Here is a 26801-nt window from a genome sequence, read left to right as displayed (position 1 = left end):
CTTACAGCAAGTTCCACTGTGCCTTATTTATTTGCATTAATAACCTGAAGGACAGATGCAGTGCGGCCACTAAACCTAAAGTGTTACCACAGAGAGAGAGATAGAAACTGTGAAGAACTATTAGTATTATAAATTAATAATGTGACATTAGGTTACATTCAGCAAGATTGGACTGCATATGTATGTGTAGGTATACATTTTCAATAGACTGTATATATGAAAAAATAAAAATCAAATAATTGTATATTTCTTTGTCTTACTCATAGTTGTCTTTGCATTTCTAACATAGCATTTCAAATAAATAAATAAAAGAAATACTTAGTGTATAAATCACAGTCTTTGGACAAAAAAAGATGCTGTCCTACTGTAAATGAATGAATGAATGAATGAATGAATGAATGAATGAATGTAACAAAACAAACTGCATCATGTACTAACATGTAAATTAGCATGTAACGTAAATGAATAAAGGTCCAGTTCTCACTATTAACTAACTATTAACCATGACTTTTGCCTCAATAAACTGCTAATTACTTCTTAGTAGCTAATAGTTGGTAAGGTAGTTGTTAAGTTTAGGTATTGGGTAGGATTAAGGATGCAGAATATGGCCATGCATTATACATACATATATATATACACACACACACATAAATATATATATATATATATATATATATTTATACACACACACATAATGTTCTTAATAAAAGCATTCCATTATAGACATGGCAGATCATTTAAGAAGGCCTGGCGGCTTAATCGACAAGTTCCTCTGTCATTGTGGAAACCCCCTGCAACACATTAGCTTAGCACACCATCCTCTCATCATTCAGCATTCCTCTGCAAACAAATTGAGAAATAATTGTTCAGTCATTTGAATAAGTGGCTCCCCAGCATGTATGACAACCATTGTTAAGACACACAAAGCTCCATTTCTGTTCCAGGGAGGATGATTGTTCTCTCTGTGAGATGGAGCCATGAGTGATGGACATGCTACTCGCAGATGCTCGCATATTCATTCCACATATGGGGGGTAGAGAGGCACTTTTTAAACATGAGGCGGGAAGCTCGGGCAGGTATTTACAGCTGCCTCTCATCGCGTTCGTATTTGCCTCATCACGGGTGGTGAGGGAAGACGCGGGAGACTGAATGGTTTCTCTGAGCATCTGCAGATGCTCTAACACGGGTCCCCAGAGGCATATAATAACCTATTACCTCCATCTCTGACTAAAACACACATTTAAACTACAATTACACCCCCTGCTTTACCTCCCTCTTGCTTTTCATTTCATTCCCCTACAGCGTCTCCTCGGCAATTCAGTGCTGCAGCTCTGGCATCTGTGCTCCCTGTACACCTCTCTCTCTTTTTCTCTCGGTCGCTTTCCCTCTCTTTCTCTCTTTCATCAGACAGTGAAAGAAGTGTGATCGTCTCACAACCTGAGAGGTGTTTGGTGGGTCAATTTATTACCTAGTGCAATTGCTCTCAGCGCACATTTCCTCCACTTTACATGCACACATATGAAGAAGTTTTTTTTACTGTAATTTCTGCACTTTTCTGTTTTCTTGGAGAAAACCAAGATTTGATTCATTACAAAGTCATCCCCATGGCTGTACATCAGACTACTGATCTTCAAGCAGAACTATTTTCTTGTCTCTTGTATTATGGTGTGGATTCACTCTCTCATTTCATACAACTTCTCAGTTACTTAAAATCACTTTAGAGGACTTCAGTATTAATATTACTGTAAAACTGTTGCAGTCAAATATGGTAAATGAAAGCGTAACCATACTTGCTTGACACGTGAGAAGAAGCCTCATTAGTTTTTGCATTAAGCAAGTACATTTAAGCTTCCATATACCGCAGTCAACCATGGTTCATTGGAAAAACATGCCTCTACCAACATTTTTGCAGAACTCAAAAAACGTCTATACTGTACAAACAATTCGCTGCAGTTTTCAACTTAAAATAACACGTAATTTTCATGCAAAGTACAGCGCAATACATTTTGTTGTTTGAATCACATATCTATATTCATATACATGACTTTTCTGATGTAGTAAACTTGCTCTATAGCTCACCTGGTACAGCATTGCACTTGTGATGCAAAGAGCCCTGTAAAACACAGTTTGACGAAAGAGCTCAAAGCCGTGTAAAAACAGTAAAGTAAAATGGCATGGTTGCTTCAGCAAAAGCATTTTTTTTCTTTAACACTATTGGTAAGATTTAGAGTAGGTGCTATGTTATTTTCAAAGCGATAAAGCATTAACCTTTTAAGCGCCATGCGTCGGCATTTGATGAACTCTTAGAATCTGAAATCAAATTGGATTCATCAATTCAGGTTTAAATAAAAATCTTCAAAGATTACCAAAACACTTAATAGGTTTATTGTCAATAGTGTAGCCATGTATGAAGCACAGCTCAAACAAGTTACTTTCAAAGTATGCAGCCTTCTGTTGAACTCGTTGCGACTGGATTGGAATTATATAATAATTTCAACTCAAATCAATATTTTGTCTATGTAGTTTATTTGATGAGCATCCATGCATAACGTGTTCAGGATATTGTACAGTCAGCCAACATTATTGCTAAATAAATCCCTTCAGGGTGATACAAGACCTCTGTGCTCCTAGTTCTGGTCCTGATGACATCCTACCCTAATCTTAATGATGTCATAAATTGCTTTGAGATGCATTGCAAAGCAAGCAAGGCCATATTTGTTGTTATTGGTGTTCTGTTCCTGGCAGGTGTGAATGCATATCTTGAAAAATGTGACTGGCTAACAAAGCAAATGTCTTTACTGTCAAAAGCTGAAATGGAAATGTCATAAATGCCTCAAGCAATTCCAGATAAAAGTACAGCAGCTTATCAAGTAGGACTGCTATATTGGACAGGAGAGACTTTCCTGATGGAATACTACAAGGTCAAAACCTTATAGCGTGATTGTAGCTTTCCGCAGTCCTAAGCATATTCTGAATTTTGCAAGGAATAGAGCTTTTCAAGTTTGACCTGTTCACATTTTGAATTAGTAAATCTGCTTTGCTCTGATGTTAGTACAAAGTGTGCAGTCCCAGGGATATATGATGATATGGTGCGCTGATATCAGAAAATCTGGCACTATATGTAAAGGTAGCAGTCTATAGGAATGTAAACATAAGCAAAAAGATATTATACAGCCAAGGTAACAGACAGCCTTTCATTTCAGTGCAATTTCATGGCCTTTCTAGTTGTTGTGGAGGAAAGGAATTGGAAAAATATGAAATCGATTGCCTGGATTGCAGTTACACCTTATTGGACCACCTTTTTGTGCAGTGTTAGACAGTGTCAAAATAGATCTCTAGTCTGTGCTAGACTGACAGGATAAAAAGAAAAGAATTCAAGCTGGGCCAAAACATGTGCCTTTATCCTCTGTCCTGAGATAAGGGCACACAGAGCCAAGAATTAGGAAGCATGAGAACAGGGGTGTTGTAATGAATGACTTAAAAGCAATTAGTACATATGATATATTCCAGGTCCATTGTTTTTATATCAGTATGTGAAACAAATATGAATAATGTGTATTATTTTTAATAAATTATTCATATTCAGGCTGCCTGTACTAATGGAGCAGGAACCACTATTGATTTTAGGAAATAAATTACCTTGAACAAATTGCGATGTGTGAGACAGCATGCCTGTAAATGACAGAGATCTGTATAACTGAAGATGAACCTTGAAACAGTCCTAATGTTTCCTTGAACTGACTGACATCGGCATGGCAGTTTATCTAGCGAGAGAGATTTAGAAATAAAGTTGACTAGAAATGAAAATATGCCCCATCTATTTTCTAAATGCATGTTCATTATTCATATTTTTGCAAATAATTCATTCATGCATATGATCATCTTTTAAAGCAATTTTCTGTCTTCACAATTTTTTATCAGAATGTCATAACTTGATTTTCTGTTAAAAACATTGACGTTCTTACAATTGACAATTAATTACAATGGACAGAACCAAGTCCCCACTCCTCCTTTTTTCTTTTTTGATAATCAGTTTCATTGGAATGTACATCACAATATGGAAGAAAAGATCTGTTGCTACTTCAGTTTCATCAAGACTTTAAGTAGCTGTTATTTACCAAGTCTGTGGGGTGTAGACTTGATGAGTGAATCTCACACAACCTGTACACCATTTCACTGCAAAGTAAGAAAAAATAATATTATTTTCAGTCAATTTAGATTTATTTATGTATTTTTGCTTTTAAAAAACAATTAATAAATATCTAAAGTTTTCATAAATTGTGGTAGATTTGTTGTATTAATTACAGCATTACAGTAATTTTAATATTAATTGATGACAATAGGAATTAAAAAAAAAAATCTCAAAATAAAACATAAGGATGCATTATGTCAAATGAGAATTTACATGATAAAATAATGTGCTTAATTACTAAAACAATGAATAGGTAAGTAAAATTAGGCATTGGGCTACACTAAGGTTTCCCAAATTGGGGTTTGCAAGAGTTGATGAAATCCTAATAAATAATTCAATCATAAAAATACAAATTAAAATCAATAATTTTAAAATAAAAAAATTATATTTTATTTGTTCACCTCCATCTGACCATTAACCAACATCAGCATAACACTGTTATTATTATTAAATCATTTAAATATGAACTTATCCAGACTTGTCTGAAGCTACACTCTAGCATGACAGCTACAGAAATCAAAGTAACTGAAGAAAAAATATTGCAATTTGTTTTAACCTAATGTCTAATTCTTCCTGGCTGATCTGGAATAATCAGCGACGCTGATTGGCTGCTGCCTGTTTCCGGGGCTCCGTTTCATTAGTGACGTTTTCCAAGTCGCTGTGCGACAGATTGGGGAGAATGGCCGCCAGTGGAGGTTAGATCTTCTCTTCAAAATCCAAACTTATTTCCAAAAGTTTTCTAGTCTGTTTACGCGTTATTCATCTCTGATATTATGTAGTTTGGACGGAACGAGATAGAGTTAGACGGTTTGTTCAAATATACGGCGAACTCCGGTGGTTGTTTGGATATTGGCAGAAAATTACGGAGAGGTAGCGGCTAGCGAGACTAGCTCACAGAGTGACTGTGTAAACACTCGCTTATTTGCTCGCTCGTTTACTATACAACTCATTCAGCTGCGTTATCCCTCGTGTAACTCTGTACTTTCGTCATATTTAATGCGTTGTCAAGGCTTATTTAATGCTATGAAAGGGCTCTAGCCTGGATTTGAATGGCTCGAGACCGGACTAGCCTGATGTTGTGCTAACCGGTAAAACATCACCTGGATTAACGTTAGCACAGATAATAAATTAAGCACTGAAAGTCGCTTGATCGTAGTAACTAAACACAATTCTTCGATCAGATTATCAGGAGAGGGTTAAATGTCCGAGGTTGTTGAAAGCAATACTAGTTATTTGGAACATATTGCTAGTTTTCCTGCTCTTAACTAGTTTTACAGTAATATCATGTGGGGGCTGTGGCTGGTTGGTTAACGAATAACATGTTTTGTCTGGTTTTGTTGCTCTGAACAGCTCTAAAAGAATATTAGTAAGTAAACTTGGATGTCACTGACTTTGCACAGAGCCTGTGGGGTTGGAACATCTGTAGAATGAGCGCTTAATTTTTTTCCAGTTTTATTTTTGCATTGAAACTCAGTGTAGTTCTAAAAAAGAAAAAGAGCTAATTAATTGTAATATGGGAACTGAGCATTTTTAAATGTCAGTTTAAAAGCTAGAAACTAAAACTGACTGCAAAAGAGTCATACATACCATTTTTAATGTTTATTGTCACTGTAAAACCTGGAATCATCTCAGCTGTCTAACTCTTTTGTCTTGTAGACGTAGGAAAGCTGTTACAAGTACAGAATGGGACTCCAGCAAGCACAAGCTACAACGGGGTAGATGCCCTACATGCCTGTAACATCCTCCAGCAGCTTAAAGCCCTCTACGACGAAGCTCAGCTGACTGACATTGTCGTGGAAGTGGACCATGGCAAAACATTCTCTTGTCACAGAAATGTCCTCGCTGCCATCAGTCCTTACTTCAGGTGGATACTCCACACACCAATGCTTTAATCCTTTAAGTATAAACCATTTTCGAAACATTTGTTGAGAAATTTAAGCGATAGAAGCTAAGATTGAAACCCTTAATTTACTGAAAATATGACACCGACTTAACTATTAAATTATTATACATTGTTATGATGGCTTTAAACTGATCAGACAATCAGACTTTTCAATGCTTAATCAGCAAAAACTTTAAAGGCATGTTCCTGGTTCAATACAAGATCAGCTCTATCAGTAGCATTTGTCCCTCAGTTTAAAAAAAAAATGTTTACAGTAAGCCAATGTAAGTATACAGAGCAAGCAATAAACATTAAAATATGTACTCTTTCAAAAATATAGCCACTTGATGATATGTTTAAATCATTGTAGATATTAATTCCAATCTTTCAGTTTTGATGTCATGACCATGCAAACCTGTTAACTCGGGCATGATATGCAAAATAAAGTATTTCCACCTCAGAAAGATATTAGCACTTGCAAAGGCTAAACAAGATTGATCATTTTTGGTTTAAAAAAAGCTTCAATTGAAGTTTACTTTTTTTCTTCTTTAACTAGAAATTTAACTTTAAATAGAATTTGAACCAGGAACACTCCTTTAACAAACTATAAATTAAATGTAAAAAAAAACAAAACCTTTGGAGCGTTACTTATTTAGGCTTGAACACGCTTGAGTTAAGTACTGGAATGGAATCGCACATTGTAATACCACAGTTAACTAAGCGTATATTGTCATAAAAATGATTTCCATAGCCACTTTCTTTCCTCTGGTAAAATTCTGAAATGTAGTCAACAACAATGCTTTTTGTTCACATTGTAATGGTGTTTGTTTTATCTTTTGTCAGATCCATGTTCACAAGTGGCCTTACAGAGAGCAGTCAGCGGGAGGTGCGGATTGTTGGCGTGGAGTCTGAGTCCATGCATTTGGTTCTGGACTACGCTTACACCTCACGTGTCACTCTCACAGAGTCTAACGTGCAGGCACTGTTCACCGCCGCCAGCATCTTCCAGATCCCAGCCCTCCAAGACCAATGTGCCCAGTTTATGATCAGCCGTTTGGACCCTCAGAACTGCATCGGGGTCTTCATGTTCGCAGATGCTTATGGCCACCAGGAGCTGCGGGAGCGCTCGCAGGATTACATCCGCAAGAAGTTCCTGTGCGTGATGGGAGAGCAGGAGTTCCTTCATCTGACCAAAGAACAGCTGGTCAGCATTCTCAACAGCGACGATCTGAACGTGGAAAAAGAGGAGCACGTGTACGAAAGCATCGTGCACTGGTTGGAGTATGACTGCTCACGTCGGGAGGCAGATTTACCTGAGGTTTTTGCCAAATGCATCCGCTTGCCCCTGCTGGACGAGGCCTTTCTGAGCCGTATACCCCCAGCCTTCGCCCTGGTCTTGTCCAGGGATCCCTCGGACAAGGGTCGGCTCAACGGCACCAATGGCTGCCCGCAGCGGCTGGGTATGACTGCATCCGAGATGGTCATCTGCTTCGACGCGGCTCACAAGCACTCAGGGAAGAAGCAGACCGTGCCTTGCCTGGACATTGTTGCCGGGAAGGTTTACAAGCTTTGCAAGCCACCCAGTGACCTCAGAGAGGTTGGCATTTTGGTCTCGTCAGAGAACGACATCTTCATCGCTGGAGGCTATCGGCCGAGCAATAGTGAGGTGTGCATCGACCATCGCGCAGAGAGTGACTTCTGGCAGTACGAACATGCTGGCAACAGGTGGCTCCCGCGTTCGCCCATGCTGCGGGCACGCATCGGCTGCAGGCTAGTGCACTGCTACGGGAAACTCTACGCTCTGGGTGGTCGAGTATATGAAGGGGACGGGCGAAATGCTTTGAAATCTGTAGAGTGCTATGATGCCAGAGACAACTGCTGGACAGCGGTCAACCCCATGCCGGTGGCCATGGAGTTCCACAGCACAGTAGAGTATAAGGACCGCATCTATGTGCTGCAAGGTGAGTGGGGTTATTGCAGAGTCACCTGAAATCAGGGTCATCAAAGTGTGCAAACACATATATCCTTGTAATTCATTGGCCTGTCATGTCTTTTAGCTCTGCTTGGATAAAAAAAAAAAAAAAGGTCAGATGGGTTCACCTCTCTCAGCAAAATCAGCAATAACTGAGAGCACAAAAGAGCTAGACTAGTATTTCATATTAGGGATGGAACGAAATTTCAGCCACTGAATATTTTCAACAGACAATGCCATAACAATATAACAATAAAAAGGTCATTCAAGATATTAATAAAAACTAAAAGTTTTCAACCTTGTTAGACCTGAATTTTCAGTTTTGGACAAGTAGTTTAATTTTGGTGCTATGTAATTATTACTAATTTATTATATTACGTATTTATCAATTGTGGCCATCAGTTTGGATATTGATTTTTATTTTATTTTTTTTGGGCTTTTTCCCAGGAGAATACTTCTTCTGCTTTGATCCTCGCAAAGACTACTGGGGGCATTTACCATCCATGAATGTTCCCCGTACTCAAGGCTTGGCCGCCCTGTACAAAAACTGCATCTACTACATAGCAGGCATCTGCAGAAACCACCAGCGCACGTTTACCGTGGAGGTGTACGACATCGAGCAGAACACTTGGTGCCGTAAAAGAGACCTCCCCTTCGACCAAGCGACCAGCCCCTACATAAAGGTGCTTCTGCTTCAGGGCAGATTGCATCTGTTTGTTCGAGCTACACAAGTCATGGTAGAAGAACATGTGTTTCGTACCAGCCGCAAGAATTCTCTCTACCAATACAATGATGAAGCTGACCAATGGACAAAGGTCTACGAGACGCCGGACCGCCTCTGGGACCTCGGCCGCCATTTTGAGTGTGTGGTGGCCAAACTATACCCTCAGTGTCTTCAGAAAGTGCTGTGAGCGTTGAGGATGTGCTGTTTGAGACAGCTGATTAATATTTTTGGAGAAGAGGGATGATGGAACTGCTCAATACATGGTGCTGTTTGTGTCCCCAACACCAGAACTGCAGGGGAAGTCTTAAAGCGTTAAGGGTTTCAATCAATAAACTCGAGGGTGCTGTTTGAAAAAGTAAAAAAAAGTTAGACAATTGTGCGCACAGCACCCACACAATTGCTTGTTTTACAGTTAGAAAAGTGAATCATAAGTGCAATTATCTTTTTGTTTTTTTGCAGATGTTGAGTAGTTTCTGCTCCATTATATCGAAAGATTTTGTTGCTGTTTTGGCTTGGGTTGTTGGCATGCATCGTTGGCGAATATGAGCAGTTGATGTCCTTAAGGACAAGCAGTATGTCAACAGTTGAGAAAAAATAAATATGTAAAGCTATAAATATTCATACGGGTATGATGAGCATTTTTGCTCACTGTTAGTGTGAATACTGGGTTTTTTTATTATTTCTTTCAGGTTTTCAGCTGATTAAGTTGATTCTTTGTGGTTTGCTTAAGAGTTTAGTTAGAGAATTTTGATTATTAATGGAGAGCAAATTGTTTGCCAAGATGTACACGTAGATGGCTTTTTTTTTTTGGTCAACCCATGTGCTAAAACATCACAGCAGTTTTTAATTTTCATTTGGACTCTGCTTTTATGATGTTTCGTTGAGCCCAGCTCCCACATCCAAATCTATATCTTCGCAATTTCGCATCACCAGCCAGATCTTTAGTGAGGTTACAAGATTTTACTCCGTCTCCATATTGGAGAAGAAAAAAAAGAAGACCAGCTTTATGTGTAGCTGAAATCAAAAGTGGGCAATTTGTTGACAGCCAAACACAGCTCAGATCTGGAGAGAACATCGATAGGGTTGGAGGAGAGGTGGCCAAATTGTGGTCCCTCACATTCCACTGTCATTTATTGACTCCTCATATCTGAAACCTACAGGTGAAGATAGATCCGCCAAAATGCCAAAACGTGTTCAAGGAGTCTTAGCCTGCGCCCTGTGGCAGCAATAACAGGTGTTGTGTCATTGTTCCTTAGATAAAGTGCATTAGAAACTCAAGCGATGATGTTTTCGTAAATAATTCCAGAAAAATGGCCTTTGTTTTGGCCTCATGGGTTGGTTAATGTTCAGTGAGCTGTGTTGCTATCCAGGGATGTTACAGTGCTATCCAGGGATGTTACAGTGCCTGTTCACACGAAAAGCCCAGGCATCAGTGATGGAGTGAGAAAAGCCACTATAAAGTCTTACAGTTCAGTTGGCTTCTGCGCTAAGGTGCTTTGGTCTGTTTTGCAAATTAATCCAGTCCTCCTACATTAGCGTTTCCCCATAAATGAACACTTTCTTTCTTCCTCATCCCCTCATCTTCCAGTCTCAAACTACGGAGAAATTGTTTTTGGTGCTGCTTTTTTGACAATCTTGTACAGATTATACAGTGATTTTACAGCCATTTGTCATTGCTTGACACTTCCAAGAGATGTCAGTCTTATAAGTTATTGTCTCTCAACATTTGTGTTGTTTTTTTCAGCCTCATGTTTATTTCGTCATGCAGGTTCCTGATTTTGCACTACATTATTTCCTCCCTTGAGAGCTTCTCCGAATACAGCGCTCTGTTTTCAGACACCGAGATTGAGGATGTAGTGAACAGCATCTTTAAATAGGACAGCTGGTGCACTCATGTCGGTCTCTTTGGCGCCTCTGAGGCCCAGCTTCATCTGGGGCTTTGGTGAAGGGAGAGGGATGAGAAATTACATTGGCTTTGGTGCAGTTGCCGCACGTTTCACATACATACACTCAGTAGCACGGGAACCAGAAATGGACACTTCTCAGGATTATTGTCGATACACAGTACTGTATTTAAATGGTTTGTTTTGTGTAATATACTGTACCATATGTTTGCTGTACTTGCACAGTTTTTTAAAAATAATTCTTTGTCCTTTATTTCTAACTTGAAATTATTTTTTTTTTTTCTCCTTTTTTGGATTTTTTTTCTTTCAGACGGGTGTGTGTGCTTTTTTCTTTTTAGTTTTACTATTTACTCTTAGGTTTATGATTTTGCTCTGTTAAAAAATTGTGAATCACAAGACATGGACATTAACATAAGCATTTTTTTTCAGTGTGTTCTTTTGTTTGTTTGTGATTGCGTTAGTCTTAAAGAACACAAAGCATTATAGAAAATAAGTTATGGCAGTGCTACTTTCCAAAACACCAGTCTGTCTAGATGTTAAATAAAAGCTTGGAAAGAATTGATAAATTATACTTTTGTGGTGTTGGCTGCTGCAGGTGTGAATGCTGTATAGCCAGTTGTTCGATTTGTTACAGCTTGCAGTTAATTTATCCACAGAAGTTTAAACAGTGTTTTATTTTCCTTTTGCATTACTGCTTTGCATTTTGTTCTGTTTTTATGTATTTGGTTTACTTGTATGTATGGTGTGAGTTTAGTAAACATTCATTGTTCTCTACTGTGAAATTCACCTTGCACATAATTTGAAAAATAAAACAATAAAAAGTAAATGAGCAGTGCTGGTATTTTTGCAATGAGTAAAGAACTTATATAGGAAGTTGACAACTTTTTTTTTTTTTTTATTAAGATTTTGTACATTTAAATTTTATATGAAAGTGTACTGTACATTGTAACATTTTTTTTTACCCCACACTATACTTTCATCTTTTTGTCTTTTAATTGGTACTGTGTTGAGTTTGAAATGGAGGGGAAATATCATTATGGAATATGTTTTTCTCTAATACACATTGGACACAATTAACGGTACCCTTTTATTCAATACTTTTTGAAACCTCCATTTGCCAAAATAGTATAGGAATTTTCTCCTGTAATGCCTGATGAGGTTAGAGAACACCTGACAAAAGATCAGAGACCATTCCTTCATCAAGAATCACTCCAGATCCTTCAGATTCCCAGCTCCATGGCGGTGCTTCTTCTCTTCAGTTCAACTCACTCATTTTCTACAGGATTAAGGTCAGAGGACTGGAATAGCCATAGTAGAAGCTTGGTTTTGTGCCCAGTGACCCATTTTTGTGTTGTTTTTAAAGTTTGTTTTTGGATTATTGTCCGGTTGTAAGATCCAAACATGGCCCATTATAAGATTTATAACAGAGTCAGTCACTTATTGATTTTTTATCTGTTGGTATTTGATAGAATCCATGATGCCATGTGTCTAAACAAGATGTCCAGGAGAAATATAGGTCTACAACATAAAAAAACACAGCAGTATACACTGCATTGTACACATGGGGTACATTTTATCCCTGTGTTCACCAAACCCATCTTGAGTGTTTGCTGCTAAAAAGCTCATTTTAGTTTCATCTGACCATAGAAGCCAGTCCCATTTGAAGTTCCAGTCGTGTCTGACAACTGAATATGCTGGAGTTAGTTTTTTGGTGAAAGCATTTTCTTTTCTTGATTTTTTTCTTGAAGCCCTCCCAACCAACATGTGATGATGTAGGTGCTGTTTGATATTTTTTTCTTCAGCTGTGATTCTAGAAGAGTCTTTGGCCACTCAAACTCTCCTTCTCACCGTGCATTAGGACGATATAGACATAACACAGCATAACATTTTATGTTGATTGGAAATTCTTAATTATTGCCCTGATGGTGGCAATGGGAATTTTCACTGCTCTAGCTCTTTTCTTTAAGCCACTTCACTAATTTATGAAGCTCAATTATCTTTTGCTGCACATCAGAAATATATTCTTTGGTTTTTCTCATTGTGATGGATGATTAATTTGGAATTTGTCCTTTGTTTTCCCTCCTATTTATATTTCTGTGAAACAGGCAGCCAAAGCTGGATAATTTCATGTTCATAATCATGCTGGTGTGCTCAAAATTGTGAATATGAATGGGAATATATTTCACTCATATAATTTACTCATTAGAATTTCTAGGGGTATTCTATTTGAGAAAAAAACATTTATTTCATTATGATATTTCCCCCCATTTTAATTCTTTTAATCCATTTTAGTTCTCCAATGAAAGCTTAGATTTTTGTAATTTAAAAAAAATGAAAGATCAAAAGGACTAACAATGCACAATTATTTTCACAGCCTTCTTTGATCATATTTACCAAGGGTACCAACAATTCTGACCACGTGTATGTATACATGTATGTATGTATGTATGTATAAAACAAGCCACTGACTTAAATTTATATCTCATATTCAGCTTGTACTATAACAATGAAATATATGGTCTTAGGTACTTCTTTTTATTATTATTTATGGCCCTGCTGGCATGTCCTGGATGATAAAGCCACATTTTTTGGGTACTGCTAGCAAAGTCATTGCATTGTTTCAGCAAACATTTGGTGGTACACTACACCCTTTAAAATGTTTCATATGTAGAAAGAAGCTATGAATGTAAAGTAAGGTGAATGCTTTATACGCTTTATATATATTTGTAGTGATAGGCAGCTAGTTTTCATTTAATATAAAATCACAAATAGGGGAAATAAAATACAAACCCAGGCTTCATTCAATGCTCCTTTCAGTTCTTTGTGCATATCATTTTTTGAGGAATGGCTGTTTTCACTGCTTCTCTGTCTATTAAGTGGTTATGTCTCATAAATCAGCCTGAGCTTACAATCATATCGATCTGACTGGAGTTTCTGCTTTCATCTCACTTCGCTTCACTTGAATTGACCATCTACTTTAAAGAGTTTCTCCCTCATGCTGGGGCATGTGCAATTTAATTATTCAACAGAAACCTATTTATCATCAAATTAGGAGGAGAGCTAAATATTCATTTGCTCCAAAATTGTGACAAATGAGAAAATTAACTTGTCAACTTTCTATCAGATTTCTGCTCTCAAATCTAAAAAAAAAAATACAGTTCGGAATTAATTTTAAGACACAATTGACACTGACAAACATATTACATATCTAATATACCATATAAACAGGTTCCTAAGAGTCTATTATGCCAGCAGCACGCAGGAAGAACATACATAAAAAAAGACGGAGAGCGAAAGAAGGGAGAAAACGAGTGTGAGACCCAGCAGTCCCATGTGTAATAGCAAAGGCAGAGGGCTTCATCATACTGCCCTTGGCTTCACTTTCCCCAATGTCACCCTATATGCAGTGGAAGAAAGACAGCAGGAATATATCAGACACGCTTCCACTGCTTCTCTACCACACACACAAAACAAATGCTCCCAGCTGGAGCTCCATCATAAGCTCACCTGAGCAGCTTTGACTTTGGCAGTCGGGCTGTTGGAAGTGTAATGGAAGAGAGACCCCTGATACCGCCAGAGAGCCCACCTCACTGAAACGAGACAAATGCACAACTGCGATTTCTTTTGTTTAGAAAGCAATGACATAAAAACTAAATCCATTACGATGGAGACAATCAGAATGCAAGGAAAGCATGAATGCCTGCAGCTCGTGTGAAATGAAGGACTTTCATGCTTGGATTTTTCATCCCTGGTTTTTCCTTCGAGTCTTTCCAGTAAGAAACTTCATGTCTGGTGCTTATTCATGAGGACGTGCGGTTTCCTGTGTAATTTATAACATAAACACAATCGCAAAAGCTTTTCAAGGTTGTAAGCATTTGCAATGAAGGATAATCGCGCCGTCGTCAGCTGGTAACTAATCTTTGAAAATGATCCATGTCTCGCAAAGTGTAATCTTCCTTAGGTTTATGAGAGATGCTGAATTATGAGAGGTTGTATATTTTGTAAGCCTGGGAAGATGCACATGTAGTAATCACTTTTGTGTGGAAACGTCTTTTGATTGATGCTTTCTATTGTTCCTTCACTGTGACATTGTAAGGTGGATGGAATATGATTCATTTTCTGTCCAAAATATTTTGATTACTGAATCGTTTTTTTTTTTTTAAAGTCTACAATAAATGTGTTTTCCAATTAATTTCCAAAACTGTCTTCACAATGCTTTAAAATGATTAGTCATATGAATTATTTATACTCATAGTAACTGTTTCCTAGAAGACATCCATTTGCAAAGGCCTGAGTTGACCTTGACATAAATACGTTATGATTACACAGGAAAAGTAAATTGCTCATGGTCATCATCTAGGCAGAATATTAAAAATGCCCAAATATATTAATTCTATCATCATTCAAACTTTTCAAACATTGTTTGTAATTGATTAATTGTTGTAGCTTGAATAAAGATTCATCCATATTCAATTTATAGTTTATGCATTTGTAGTCCAATTACAATTTGTAATTTGTTTTCAAAGCCTATTAAATTCAGTTATACTGTAATGTTAAATAACTATATTTAATGACTTAAATAGAGGGAAAATGCATTTAATAAAGACATCATAGCAGTAGCTATTGGTACCAATGATACATAATGCTAATGAGATCATTATTCACTGTTCATTTAAAAGAAAGAAACATTATTTAGAAACATTATTAAAAATGATTCATGTTTTTATGAATCTTCAGTTTTAAAACCCTGGCAATAAGACAAAAAAGAACACTAGCAGACAGACTCATTTAGTGCATCATTTAGCTGACAAGATTCTCTTCTAGCTCAGGGTTGTTATCTTCAATACGATACGTGACTGTGACCTAATAGGTGTCATCAGAAATGGGTTTTTATTACAGTTGGAGAGGATATGAGATGAATTGAGAAGCAATCTTGTAGGTGACTGATATTTGAGAGTTTATGGGCGTAATGGTACTGAACAAATCTTTCTCATCAAAATGCTTTTCTTTCGTCCGCTGTTTTTCCCTCTCCATGTCATGTGAGCAGCAATGAATCGCTATATGAGCAGGCAGGTGTTCAGAGCTAGAGATGTGAGGTGTTGCTAAGGTGCTAAAAACACTATCACACATTTACACAAAAGCAACCCAAGTCTGATACTTTGGTATAGGAGCTGTACATTCTCATTACTGATTAATTAAGCAATAGAAAGAGTGCTGACCAACCTCTTGACTGTGATATTGCTTTTATATAACAAATGATTTAACAACAAGTAACATGTAACTTACATTTTAGACACAATTATTATACAGTGCCGTCCTTTACACTATACTGTTTTTCCATTGTTTAACAATACTAGATGGATGTGTTTGACCATCACGTTCACATCTTGCATCTTATGCAGCAACTCGCACATGAAACGGCATTCTGAAACCTTCACTTCAAAAAACTGTTGAACAATTAGTACAAATTGTACCATAGTAAGTATATATAATGATTCAATTTACAGCATCTTCATCAATTCATTAGTTGAATAAAAACATAAAAAAGCAAAACTCAATTCACAATCTTTACACATTTGTAAAGATTAAAGTACATCCCTGCATCTCCTTCTATTCTATCCCATTCTATCTATTCAAACAAATTACTTATATGCGCAAGCATCCTTGGCAATAAAAGCTCTTTCTGATTCTGATTCTTGTAGATTTAGAGTTCAAGATGTAAAATCTTGTTGAATTTTATGCAAAAAATATATATTACTGTTTTACTTCAAAGTTATTAGTTACGACTTTTCCAACTGGTAAATAGTTTACAAACTTCCCAGAAAGACTTGAATGCACCAGAACCCACAGTAGAAGTAACTGACTCATAGCATATACTACACAAAGTAGTGGCATTTTATTCCTGTATGAATTGGTGTTTTTGAAAAATCGTATTTACTCAAAACTTTTGCAATATTTTATGGATGTTGATAAAGAACTTTTGCAAAATGACGCTGTTTCCATTAACCAAATATAATGCGACTAAATAATAAAAGTAAAAAGTAAAAAAAGTAAAAGTCGTGACGTATTGTCAAGTATGGTGACCCATACTCGAAATTGGTGCTCTGCGTTTAACCCATCCAAGTGCACACAAACAACAGTGAGTAGTGAACAAATGCACACACACACACACACACACACACACACACACCGTGAACACACACCCGGAGCAGTGGGCAGCCATTTATGCTGCGGCGCCTGGGGAGCAGTTGGGGGTTCGGTGTCTTGCTCAAGGGCACCTCAGTCATGGTATTGAGGGTGGAGAGAGCGCTGGACATTCACTCCCCCCACCTACAATTCCTGCCGGCCGGAGACTCGAACCCGCAACCTTTCGATTACGAGTCCAATTCTCTAATCATTAGGCCACGACTTCCCCCACGACTTCTAAATTTTTTCCTCTTGCGATAAGTCATGGTGACAGATGTTGGTAGGTTTACATGTATTGCAGTCACTGTACTAGCCAGTATTTTTAATCGAAGGAGACGCGGGCATGTATCTTTTGCGAAGCAGTGCAGAGAGTTGCCTCTGGTGCGGCTGGTATAAACACAAGCATTGACCAGAGTGGCAGCGATCAGCTCTGTTAGCCATGTCTGAGCCATAATGCGCCACAGAGTAAATAAGGGGTTATCCAAGCAATAATGGCAAGGAAAGCCCTTTATACTTGAGAGCGGCCATGTATAAATTATTTCTTGGAAGTTATAGTACATTAAAGAATGATCATGTGATTTTAATGTACGCCAGGTGACCTGTAAATGGTCCATTGCAGTTTTGTGAAGTATTCCTTATTCAATTTGCCTGAAATACCACCTCATGACTAAATTGCTGACAGTAATTTGTCCAGCTTACAGCCAAACATGTTTTGGTTGATATCCCAAAGGGTGAGTTGATGAGTACTCTGGAGTATATATCACTGGGCTTTGTTTAGCGAAAGCCAGATTTCCAGTTGTTTCTCATTATTAAGGCCTTTGTGTCTCTGTGAACTGCTAAAACAAGTCTCCGCAGATCACGATGGTCTCACTGTCCCTCCTCGGAGCGCTGAGTATGCATGCTCTGGGAACAGATCATGGCCTGTAGACCTCTGCCTTGTTCTCTTTCTCTTATTTTCACTTTCTGAATGTAATTACGTCTGTGCCATCCCATTGCCCCGGGACGGGAGTGTAGTGTGTGTGCCAGCCCTGAAGGACTGCCCAGCGAGCCTCATTACCCTACCACAACCTGCCACAGAGGACAGGAGTATAGATAAAGAAGGAATTAGTGGCCTCTGTGGCCACATGTGCAGCAGTGACTGTTAACGCTTTCTGTAAGCCTAAATAGTCAGTCCAAGCATGCAACGTAGCATTACTGACACTACTATGAATCACAAAATATTTGATGATATTTTCATGCTGTGATGCATGTAGGAGCAATAACTTATTAAATTATTAATAATAACTAAATTAGTACTAGAGCAAGCATCACTATTATGGCTCAAAGTATGTGCAGTTTAGGCTTGTTCACACCAAGAATGATAAAGTTCTGTTTATTATAAGTGGCCACGGCAGTTCTGTTGTCTTCCTCTTTAATAGCTCACTGCTTTAAAGCAGGTGAATTCTGACTGGCTGTCAATGTTTTATTGGACTGTTAGGAGGCCATGAATGATAAGGACCAATGAGGGAATTTGTCCAATTTGTACCCTTTATGAGATGTGCCATGGGATTTTTTGATGACCACAGAGAGTAAGGATCTCGGTTTAATGTCCCATCCATTTAGTGTATAGTGTCCCCATCACTATTCTGAGGTGGTGGGAGTAGGACCCACACAGACCACAGGATGAGCTCCTCCTGCTTGCAACCTAGTTTTCCCTGGAGTTCTCCCATCCAGGTACCGGCCAAAGCCAATTCTGCGTATAGCTTTATTGGGAAACCAGTCGTGGGCTACATGGTGTTACGACTGCTGGATGGAGGCAGATGTTAATGCAAGCTTAGAGACTGAAGAAGTCGAATCTAGTGATTGGAGAAGTCAGACATTCATCACAATAAAAGTTTTGATCAAAGAAAAAAAAAAGAAAAACATTTACATGTATGAATTGTTCACAATAAGATCAAAAACAAGCATTTAGGAAAATGACGTAGGGTCTAGGGTGACTTCTAAACAGCTGTGTTTCAGCATCTGTCCAAGTTGACAACATTTCATTCCACAATCACGATTTTAAACTCCCATGTCACAGGTTTATAACTAAACGGCATGGAGTAACTGCATGAGCTACAGAACTTTACGATTGGCTTGAACTCTTGACTTAGCACATGCTCAAACCCTTAATCTTACAGTTTTGTTCACACATAGCATCAGTACAGAAATAATCTGGAAATGTTACAAATTCTGAGGCCAGTGAACTGCCAGAGCTGATCTGCCACCGTTTTGACAACGGGTCTCGGTCACAGATGACCTCTAAATGAAAAAAATGCAGTTACATTTTCATAAAGTGCTATATGTGTGAAAGCGCTTCTAATGTTTTCAAAACTTTCCACAAAAAGTGTCACCCCATCTCCTTTAACATTTTCAGAAACTCATCTATATAACTTGAGAAATGCTGACTGCCTCCTTCTGACAGGAAAGTTGTCACTTCCTGGAATTCTCAACCTCTTTCACACATACATCATGCTGACAACAGTAAAAGATAGTCTGCCTCTGATGTCTTCTGATGCCTGTAATGCCCTAAATCCTTGCTTCTGGGATGTGGCGTTACATGATCTCAATTTTCTCCAAATTTTTTAAACGAACAATTGCATAAGTGATGTCATTAAAACAAGAAGAACTATATTCAAAGGTTTATAAACATCATTGTTCAGCAAAAACCTCTGAAATGAGAAACCTCTCTCTCCCTTTACCTACATCTCTCTCTGTAGGTGAAGACGAGTGTGATGTTCATTTGGAAGATGAAGGGGCATTAAATTGGATTTTTTGGTGAAGGAGGCAGTGCCCAATGAATTGTCCAGAGTCTCTAATTTATTACCATTTAAATAGAGGAATCATTTCTGAAATTATTTCAGCTTCCGTTAATGAGTTTTTAGTTGCCAATGTGAAATGAGATGGAACCCTAATGTGCAGAGAGCAGAAATGGTCTTAATTTAATCACAGACCACACCACATTTAGGAATGGCCACACTAGCCTCAGAAATGGAACTCATTTGGTTTCAATCTTTATTTTTCACAGGCTTTGGGCTCTCCTTCAAACTTTGGTCTTCCCTGACGATAATTACTGGGATGTATTTCCAAGCCAGAAGGCCCCTAGCACATGGATTTGCTGCCATGGCAAGAAGTCCAGTCTTCCTCTGGCTCCTCTAAATCAGCAATATTTTATCTGTTCATCTTTATCCTGGGTGGCCGGACAAGAATTTTCAATACATATTAAGGCTGAGTAATGTTGAGTGATACTTCATTTTCAGCTTAGGATTGATTTTTAGTCTAAAACTAGGCTTTCATTCTTTTTCATTGTCATTGTACATCTTTTTCAACCCAACTCACGATTAAACATTATTGTTTTGAAGAGCAAAAACTGATATTTAATGAACTCTTTTGATATGGCAGGCTGTGTTAGCCTATTACAGAGCACACTGTAATAAAAAGTGATTTATCAAACATGACTTTTCAAATTGCATTATCAATATCATCATTTTTTTTCTGGCAGCAGAAATAGATTTTAGCGCAGACCAAACAGCTTAGTGTAGGACTAACTGTGACAAGAGATGCAGTTTTAAAGCCATCAACATGCATTTTGCAAATTATTATTTTTTCCACATTTAGGTAACTGGCTGTGTGCTCAACATCATCCACTCTGCCCCATCAGCCAAACATTGTGACTTGAATGAATACTCACCACTATTTAGATATTCTTGCCTCAGTGAACACATTTGCCAGGCCTGGAACTAGTGTACTGGCCTCTACCAAATGGATTCTGGATTGAATAACCCATTTGCTTTGTGCCCCTATAGCCATGGCATAGTGGGGAATCCGGCGGGGGGGTTTTGTGGTGGTGGTGGGGTTGCATTCATCATGGTTGGTGCTTTTTGGACCAAGTTGAGCTTTGGCAACTTGTTGAATGGTTCTACTCAAGAACTTCATATACTGTATGTGGTAGAAGAGTGTATCTTTGTGGTGAGATTTTTCTGTTTCTTATATTTATATTATCATTTAAATAAAACAATTATATGAACACACTGGTGTTCAAACGTTCGGAGTTGGTATGAGTTTTTTTCAACAAACTTTACTCCAGTTTTCAGTGTCATAAGATCTTCCAGAAATTATTCTATGCTTATTTGATTAACATTCCTTATTGATGCAGATCTGTATATTATTGTTATGAAAACAGTATTTTTACATTTTATTTTTTTCAGGATTGAATATGAAGTTCAACAGAAAAGGATTTCTTTTAAATAAAATTGGTACAATTGGTCTATACTGTCACTTTTGATCAATTTAATGCATCTTTGCTGAATACAAATTTCTTTAAATAAACCCCAAACTTTTGAATTGTAGTATATATTTATACTTACTACATTTATACAATATTTAATATGAAAGTATTCTTAATCATTGAGAACAAGGAGAAATATTAAATTAGTTTTTTCAGGTTCTGTTAAGTTGGAGCAGAAACATTAATATTTAAATATTATATTCAACACTGAAGTACTATATCTGTTATATATACAGTATATTCATTACATTTATATAGTATTTAAATATTTAATCATTATAATATGATTTTTGGGCCATGACCAAAAGGTTGGTAAGCCATTGTTTTTCTCCCTTTTCACCCCAAAGCTAAAAAAGCCTCAAAGCTTTCTTCATCCGAGTCAACCATAATATTTCCTATCCCCCGTCTCGCCATAAGTATTAACCGCTGGTATCAGGCATAGCAGGACAATGACATTTACCATGGCTTTACTGTTCTTCACTTTCCCTTACTTTTCTCTCAAAGGAAAAGGTCAGACTTGAGGCTTAATAAAGTAGTTGGAACAGAACAAAACAAACAAAATCAGAGCCGAGCCAAAAACAGTTATTCTCTCTCTGTTGCCTGCCTGCCTAATGTGAGTACACGGAGGTGGTGCTGTAATGCTTTCCAGGGTGTCATTATTGTAAGACATTCCAGCAGAATTGGATTATGGTTGGTGAGTGAGATTTCTCGGTGAGCTCGGGGAGGGAAAGAAAGGCAGTAATTGGTCACGCTTATTTACTGCTGTGAATCAAGTCTCTGCGCTTTGAGTTGCGGTGCACGCCCGCTTGAGGATTTGGCTCTACGCACAAATTACGGAACGTTTTCCAAGCATAAGTAGCTGGAGGCGTAATGAAGTCTCCTTTCGCCTCACACTCGCTTACTTCACTCCCATCCCTATCGGCCAACAATAAACGTCAGGAACTGCCCAACGGACCCTAGTCTGCTGACCAAAGCCTCTGTATGTGTTAACAGCACACTACGTCATACCTCAGACGGTCAGCTATTATTGAGGACTTCTATTGTACTAAATAACTTTTTTGTACTACGTAAATCCAAAGGGGAAAAATATGTTCTCATTTTGGTGCATTTGAACATTGTTTACTTACAACATAGGCCTACTATCTTGATGCAGTATGTTGGACATCAGCAGTAATGGTAGAACATTTGAAGTGTCTCTTTGCACTTTCCTTTGCTTTCTTTAAAAGTTTCTGTATATAAACTCAAGGAAAGACAAAATAATTCACACGTTCATGCAAAACCACTTTCAGAAAGCAATTCAAAAAGTGTTCTAGATTCTAGAAGTTCGGTTTCGGTGGCACAGGTAAACAAGCCGTATTGGCCTGTATTTAGACAGGAAGTGCCCACCTCAACAGATTTATTCTTGTGTTTTATAATGAGCTGGATTTTTTAGGTCTACTAGTACTACTGTGACCCCTTTCTGAAACCCATGTTTAATGGACTAAATAAGCAACCGTCCACATGCATACCCACACAAATACACTTATGGCTCTCTCCTCCGCAGAACAGAGTCATTACATTCCCCCTTTATGCCCCAGCTCCTTGTTATGACCAGAATCCGTATCCCACTGCCAAAACCTGCAGGTCAAACTAATGAGGAAGAAGACAGGAAATTGTGGTAATTAGCCTTTTGCTTTTCTGTGCTCTTAATGAATCTCAGATCAGCCCTTCACTCATTAAATGTTTTTACCTGTGTAATAATTAACCAATGAATACATTAGGAAACAAAAAGAAAAAAATGAGAGGTGACCACCAGATGGAGACTCATTACCGGTGCACCAATCAGGCACAGGCCCTAATGAGGGCCCTGGTCATCAGCAAACACCCCGAAACACTGAACGTGATCAATCAAACTCTGGCGGTTGGTTGTTTGGTGTGACGCAGAGCGAAGGGCAAAGAGAACACCCTCATCATCATCTGCATAGCGGAAAAACTCATTAGCTCACGGTTTTTAATTGCAGCAGCAATGCGTACAGAAATGTTTTTATAACGTCTCAGAGTTTCTTAGTGTGCAATAACAGAGTTTCCCAAAGCACGGCTGATATGTTATTGCTTCTTATCACTGGGGTTGAATGAGTGATATAGATGCTGTGTTATAAATATTTATTTTTTCTTCAACAAAGTTTTCTTTAATAATTTGGTGAAAACCTAGAGTATTTCCATCAATCTCGCTTCAATATTTTGTACATTTTTCTGGGCACAAATATGCAGGATAAATTTAGTTTTCTTTGTTTTTTATCATCAACATTTGAATGTCTTAGCATGACACTAAAATACTGCCTAAAAAGTTAAATATACACTCAAACACCCACACGAAACACTTGCCACACCTACCAGGAATCATGGTAGGCAGGTTTGACGACTACTGGAACATGTATGACCTGTATGGTGCTGTTTTTCTTACTGCAGGTTGCTTCTTGTTCACAGTGAATGACTATCGTAACGGACAGGGAGAGGCAGACTTACAACTCACGAGAGGGGCTCAAAGATCAAATGTCAAAAAACAGAGCACGTACATTGGCTGCATCAAAAAAATTGAAAACAACATAGAGAGACATCTCCCTTCTTTATTAATGAACTGTATTTTAACAAATATGTAAATAGTTTCTTAAAAGACGGTCTTTCACATTTGTGAATTTCAAAGAGCTGTCTCTTGTGCAAAAAACATGCCTAATTAATTTATTTTGCTTTAGCAATCTGCTATTTGTTTTTTTTCCTTCTAATTTTATTTCTTTCTGTTTAAAATTGCATTTTCAATATCCCAACGCATATGTTCTCAGGAAAATTTTGTAAAAATAAAGTCAGAATCTAAATAATTACTTTAGTTTTTAAAATTCATTTGACAATTTTCTTTGCCTATTTAACCTCTTGTCATCCAGAAACACTAAAATACAATATTTTGAATGTTTGGAAACTGTGATAATGACCATAGAACAGCAACTAGAATAAAAAGGGGGGAAAAAAACTTTCCCAAGGACAAAAACATGGTGTCAGATCAGGATTTACTATGCAGCCATGACTGTTTGGAGCTTTGCTCAATTTTTCACGCCAATTAGAAAGCTGGGTAACAAGTTTTGAAATGTCATAGCTAAGGGCGTGACTAACTAATGAAAGGAGTCCCAGATGTTCTGAACCAGTAGCTTGGAGCTGAAAACTCTCTCTCTCTCTCTCTCTACTGTATTTTTCTTTTTCTCTCTCTCTCTTACACACCCACTTTCTCTCTCACATTCAGCAAATTGCCAAGCCAATAAATTAGGGGGTCCCTGTTCAAGGTCTGGGGACAAGGCAAAAGACGCAGAAGAAAGCCCTTGAGATTGAGAGAGGCCTGCACGCTAGCTGACTGTGGTTGTATCTGCTTGATTCCATGACCCTTCCGCACCCTTTGTATTTTTCGTCTTTTACGTCCCCCTCCCTCGTCATCCATCCCCTAGTGCTTTGGTTTGTAAGTGTTGTCCTTCATGGTCTGGCTTTTACAGAGCTTTTCTTTTTTTATGAGCTTGTGTCCAAAGGTTATGAAATGACCCATGCTAAAACACATTAATACACACTATGACCAAAAAATCTCTTATCCCAGATCAACTCCACCATTTATAACACTGATGAGGAAAAAAGTTGGATTTAGAGCTCATGTATAATGTTAAAATGTCTTTCTGCTCTCTGATCCGTTTAGACCGATGGTTTTCAGAGTGGAAATAAGTGGGTCGGGCAAAGTGTGAAATGGTGCTGTGTTTGCGTCAGAAAAATGTAACTTCTCAAATTTAGTTATCAGGTTTGTGGTTATAACTTATACTTACATGACATATAGTTCAACAGTGTCGCAGACCACAGTGTTGCTTTTCAACTGCGACGCTCCTCACAGGCTGTAGGATTCATGTACAAATGACTCTTATGAGTCGTCCCTTGTAATGAATCATTTAAATAACTCAAAATCTCTGGAGTTGGCGGTATGAAGCATACTGATGAATTCTTGAGTTAATGAACTCACTGAATCCATCAGAGCTGTTGCTTTGTCATTGGCGACGCTCCTCACAAACAACAGAATACACTGTGAGCCGGTTCTTGTAATGAATCAGGTTTTTGAAAATGACTCGTGAACTCATGAGTTTTGAATTAGTTTGACAAATCTTTCACTGAACGAATTTAATGAGAACGGCTGCTGAATCAACATAAGACTCGCTTACTTTTTGAGATGGAACTGCAAGTTCCATCTCAAAGCATCATGGTTGTTTTTACTTGTTGTGACGCCCAAAAAGTAAAAAAAAATAAAATAAATCTCCTTATAGTCTACTTTACAACTTTAAAGATATATAAGCCACGGCTATTTGCACTAAGTGCAAATAGCGATGAATTCTATTTACACCAAGTGAACATAACAGTATTTTTTAACGATATGCTATTTACACTAAGTGCAAATAGCTATAGACTCAATTTACACTATGTTAAAATAGCAAGAGGGCTCAAACTCGTGTCGATTGCATCAAAAAGGATGTGCCTTCCCATCTACACCACTGAAACTAATGCTGAATTAATGTCTTTTTTTAGTGTTGACTAACCCAATCACACATTATTGGGCGGAGTTAGTGTAAATAGCCTTTGCCAACAAGGCGGGCTATTTGCACTTAGTGAAAATAGACACCCCAATAAAGAAATAATTGGCTAAGTAACTGATAAGTAATTAAAATATAGTTTTTTGTTTGTTTTTGTAATTTTTACTTCTGTTTTTGGTGGGTATCAGTCTCACTTAGAAGGGATGGATAGGGTTTGTGGGTCTTACAGCATGAAAAAAGGGATGCCTGGTTCATATATTTTATATCCTGATTATTAAGACAATATGAGCACTGTTCCTACATACTCTTACAAAGAAACATCATTCATCCCAAAGCTAAACACATGGGGTTAAAAATTCACATAAAAATCAGTCATCTTAAATTATCTAAAAGTTTTGGTTTTTTAAAATTATTTTACGGTAACCAAAGGTGCATTTAACTATTTGAAAAATACAGTAAAAACAGTAATATTGGGAAATATTATTTAAATTTAAAATAGCTTTTCTATTTGAAAAGAACATTATTTATGTACACGTGACAATATCCAAGGATTGCCAGTGCTTTAACAGATGTGGGAAAAAAGTTGCTACAGAGAAATTTCCCTGTGAGACTGCCGTGCCGAGATCAGCGTTTAGTCTTCAGACGTCTCTGTGGAACAATAAAAGATCACAGATTTAATAAACGGCATTCAGCGAAGATCTGTTTAAACTGAAAAAGCAGCACAGAGCAGCAAAAAGGATGAGAATCATGAGTGTGTATGTGTCCGTATGTGTGTGTGTGTTTGTGTGCTTGTTCCAGCCTGCATGTTGCTAAGGGAGGTATTGAAATACTGCTTCATCAGTCACTACGCTGTGTGTGTCCCATCTCTGGAAAAGGGGAGGAGATTAAAGTAATTTAATGTACATCTATAATTAATGTGTGTGCGAGTGTGTGTGTGACAGTCGGCCTGGGCCACTGTGATCGAGTGTATTTATTATTTGCTTTTGAAGGAGGTGGCAAGATGGGGCATGGCCTAGTGACATGCAGTGCAAGACTCATCAGTCCTGCGT

General features: G+C 37.8%; 1 protein-coding gene across 1 annotated transcript; it reads left to right on the top strand.

Annotated features, from left to right (window-relative positions):
- The first annotated feature begins 4858 nt into the window (after positions 1-4858).
- LOC306856460 (kelch repeat and BTB domain-containing protein 8) lies at positions 4859-11476 on the top strand. Its single transcript, XM_079395758.1, has 4 exons — positions 4859-4887; positions 5849-6056; positions 6918-8035; positions 8494-11476. The coding sequence occupies exons 1-4, from the start codon at positions 4872-4874 to the stop codon at positions 8955-8957; spliced, it is 1806 nt and encodes a 601-aa protein (XP_079251884.1). The 5' UTR covers positions 4859-4871; the 3' UTR covers positions 8958-11476.
- The last annotated feature ends 15325 nt before the right edge of the window (positions 11477-26801 follow it).

The sequence above is a fragment of the Barbus barbus genome (genome assembly GCF_936440315.1).
Source record: "Barbus barbus genome assembly, chromosome: 37".
NCBI classification, from domain to species: domain Eukaryota; kingdom Metazoa; phylum Chordata; class Actinopteri; order Cypriniformes; family Cyprinidae; genus Barbus; species Barbus barbus.
The sequence above is the reverse complement of the archived record's forward strand: the minus strand, read 5'-3'. Positions and strand labels throughout refer to the sequence as shown.

What these genes read in the sequence shown, in the direction of transcription:
- LOC306856460 (XM_079395758.1), top strand. An exon ending in GCCATCAGTCCTTACTTCAG is followed by an intron (nt 6,057 to 6,917) that starts GTGGATACTCCA and finishes ATCTTTTGTCAG; the next exon opens with ATCCATGTTCACAAGTGGCC. An exon ending in CCGCATCTATGTGCTGCAAG is followed by an intron (nt 8,036 to 8,493) that starts GTGAGTGGGGTT and finishes GCTTTTTCCCAG; the next exon opens with GAGAATACTTCTTCTGCTTT.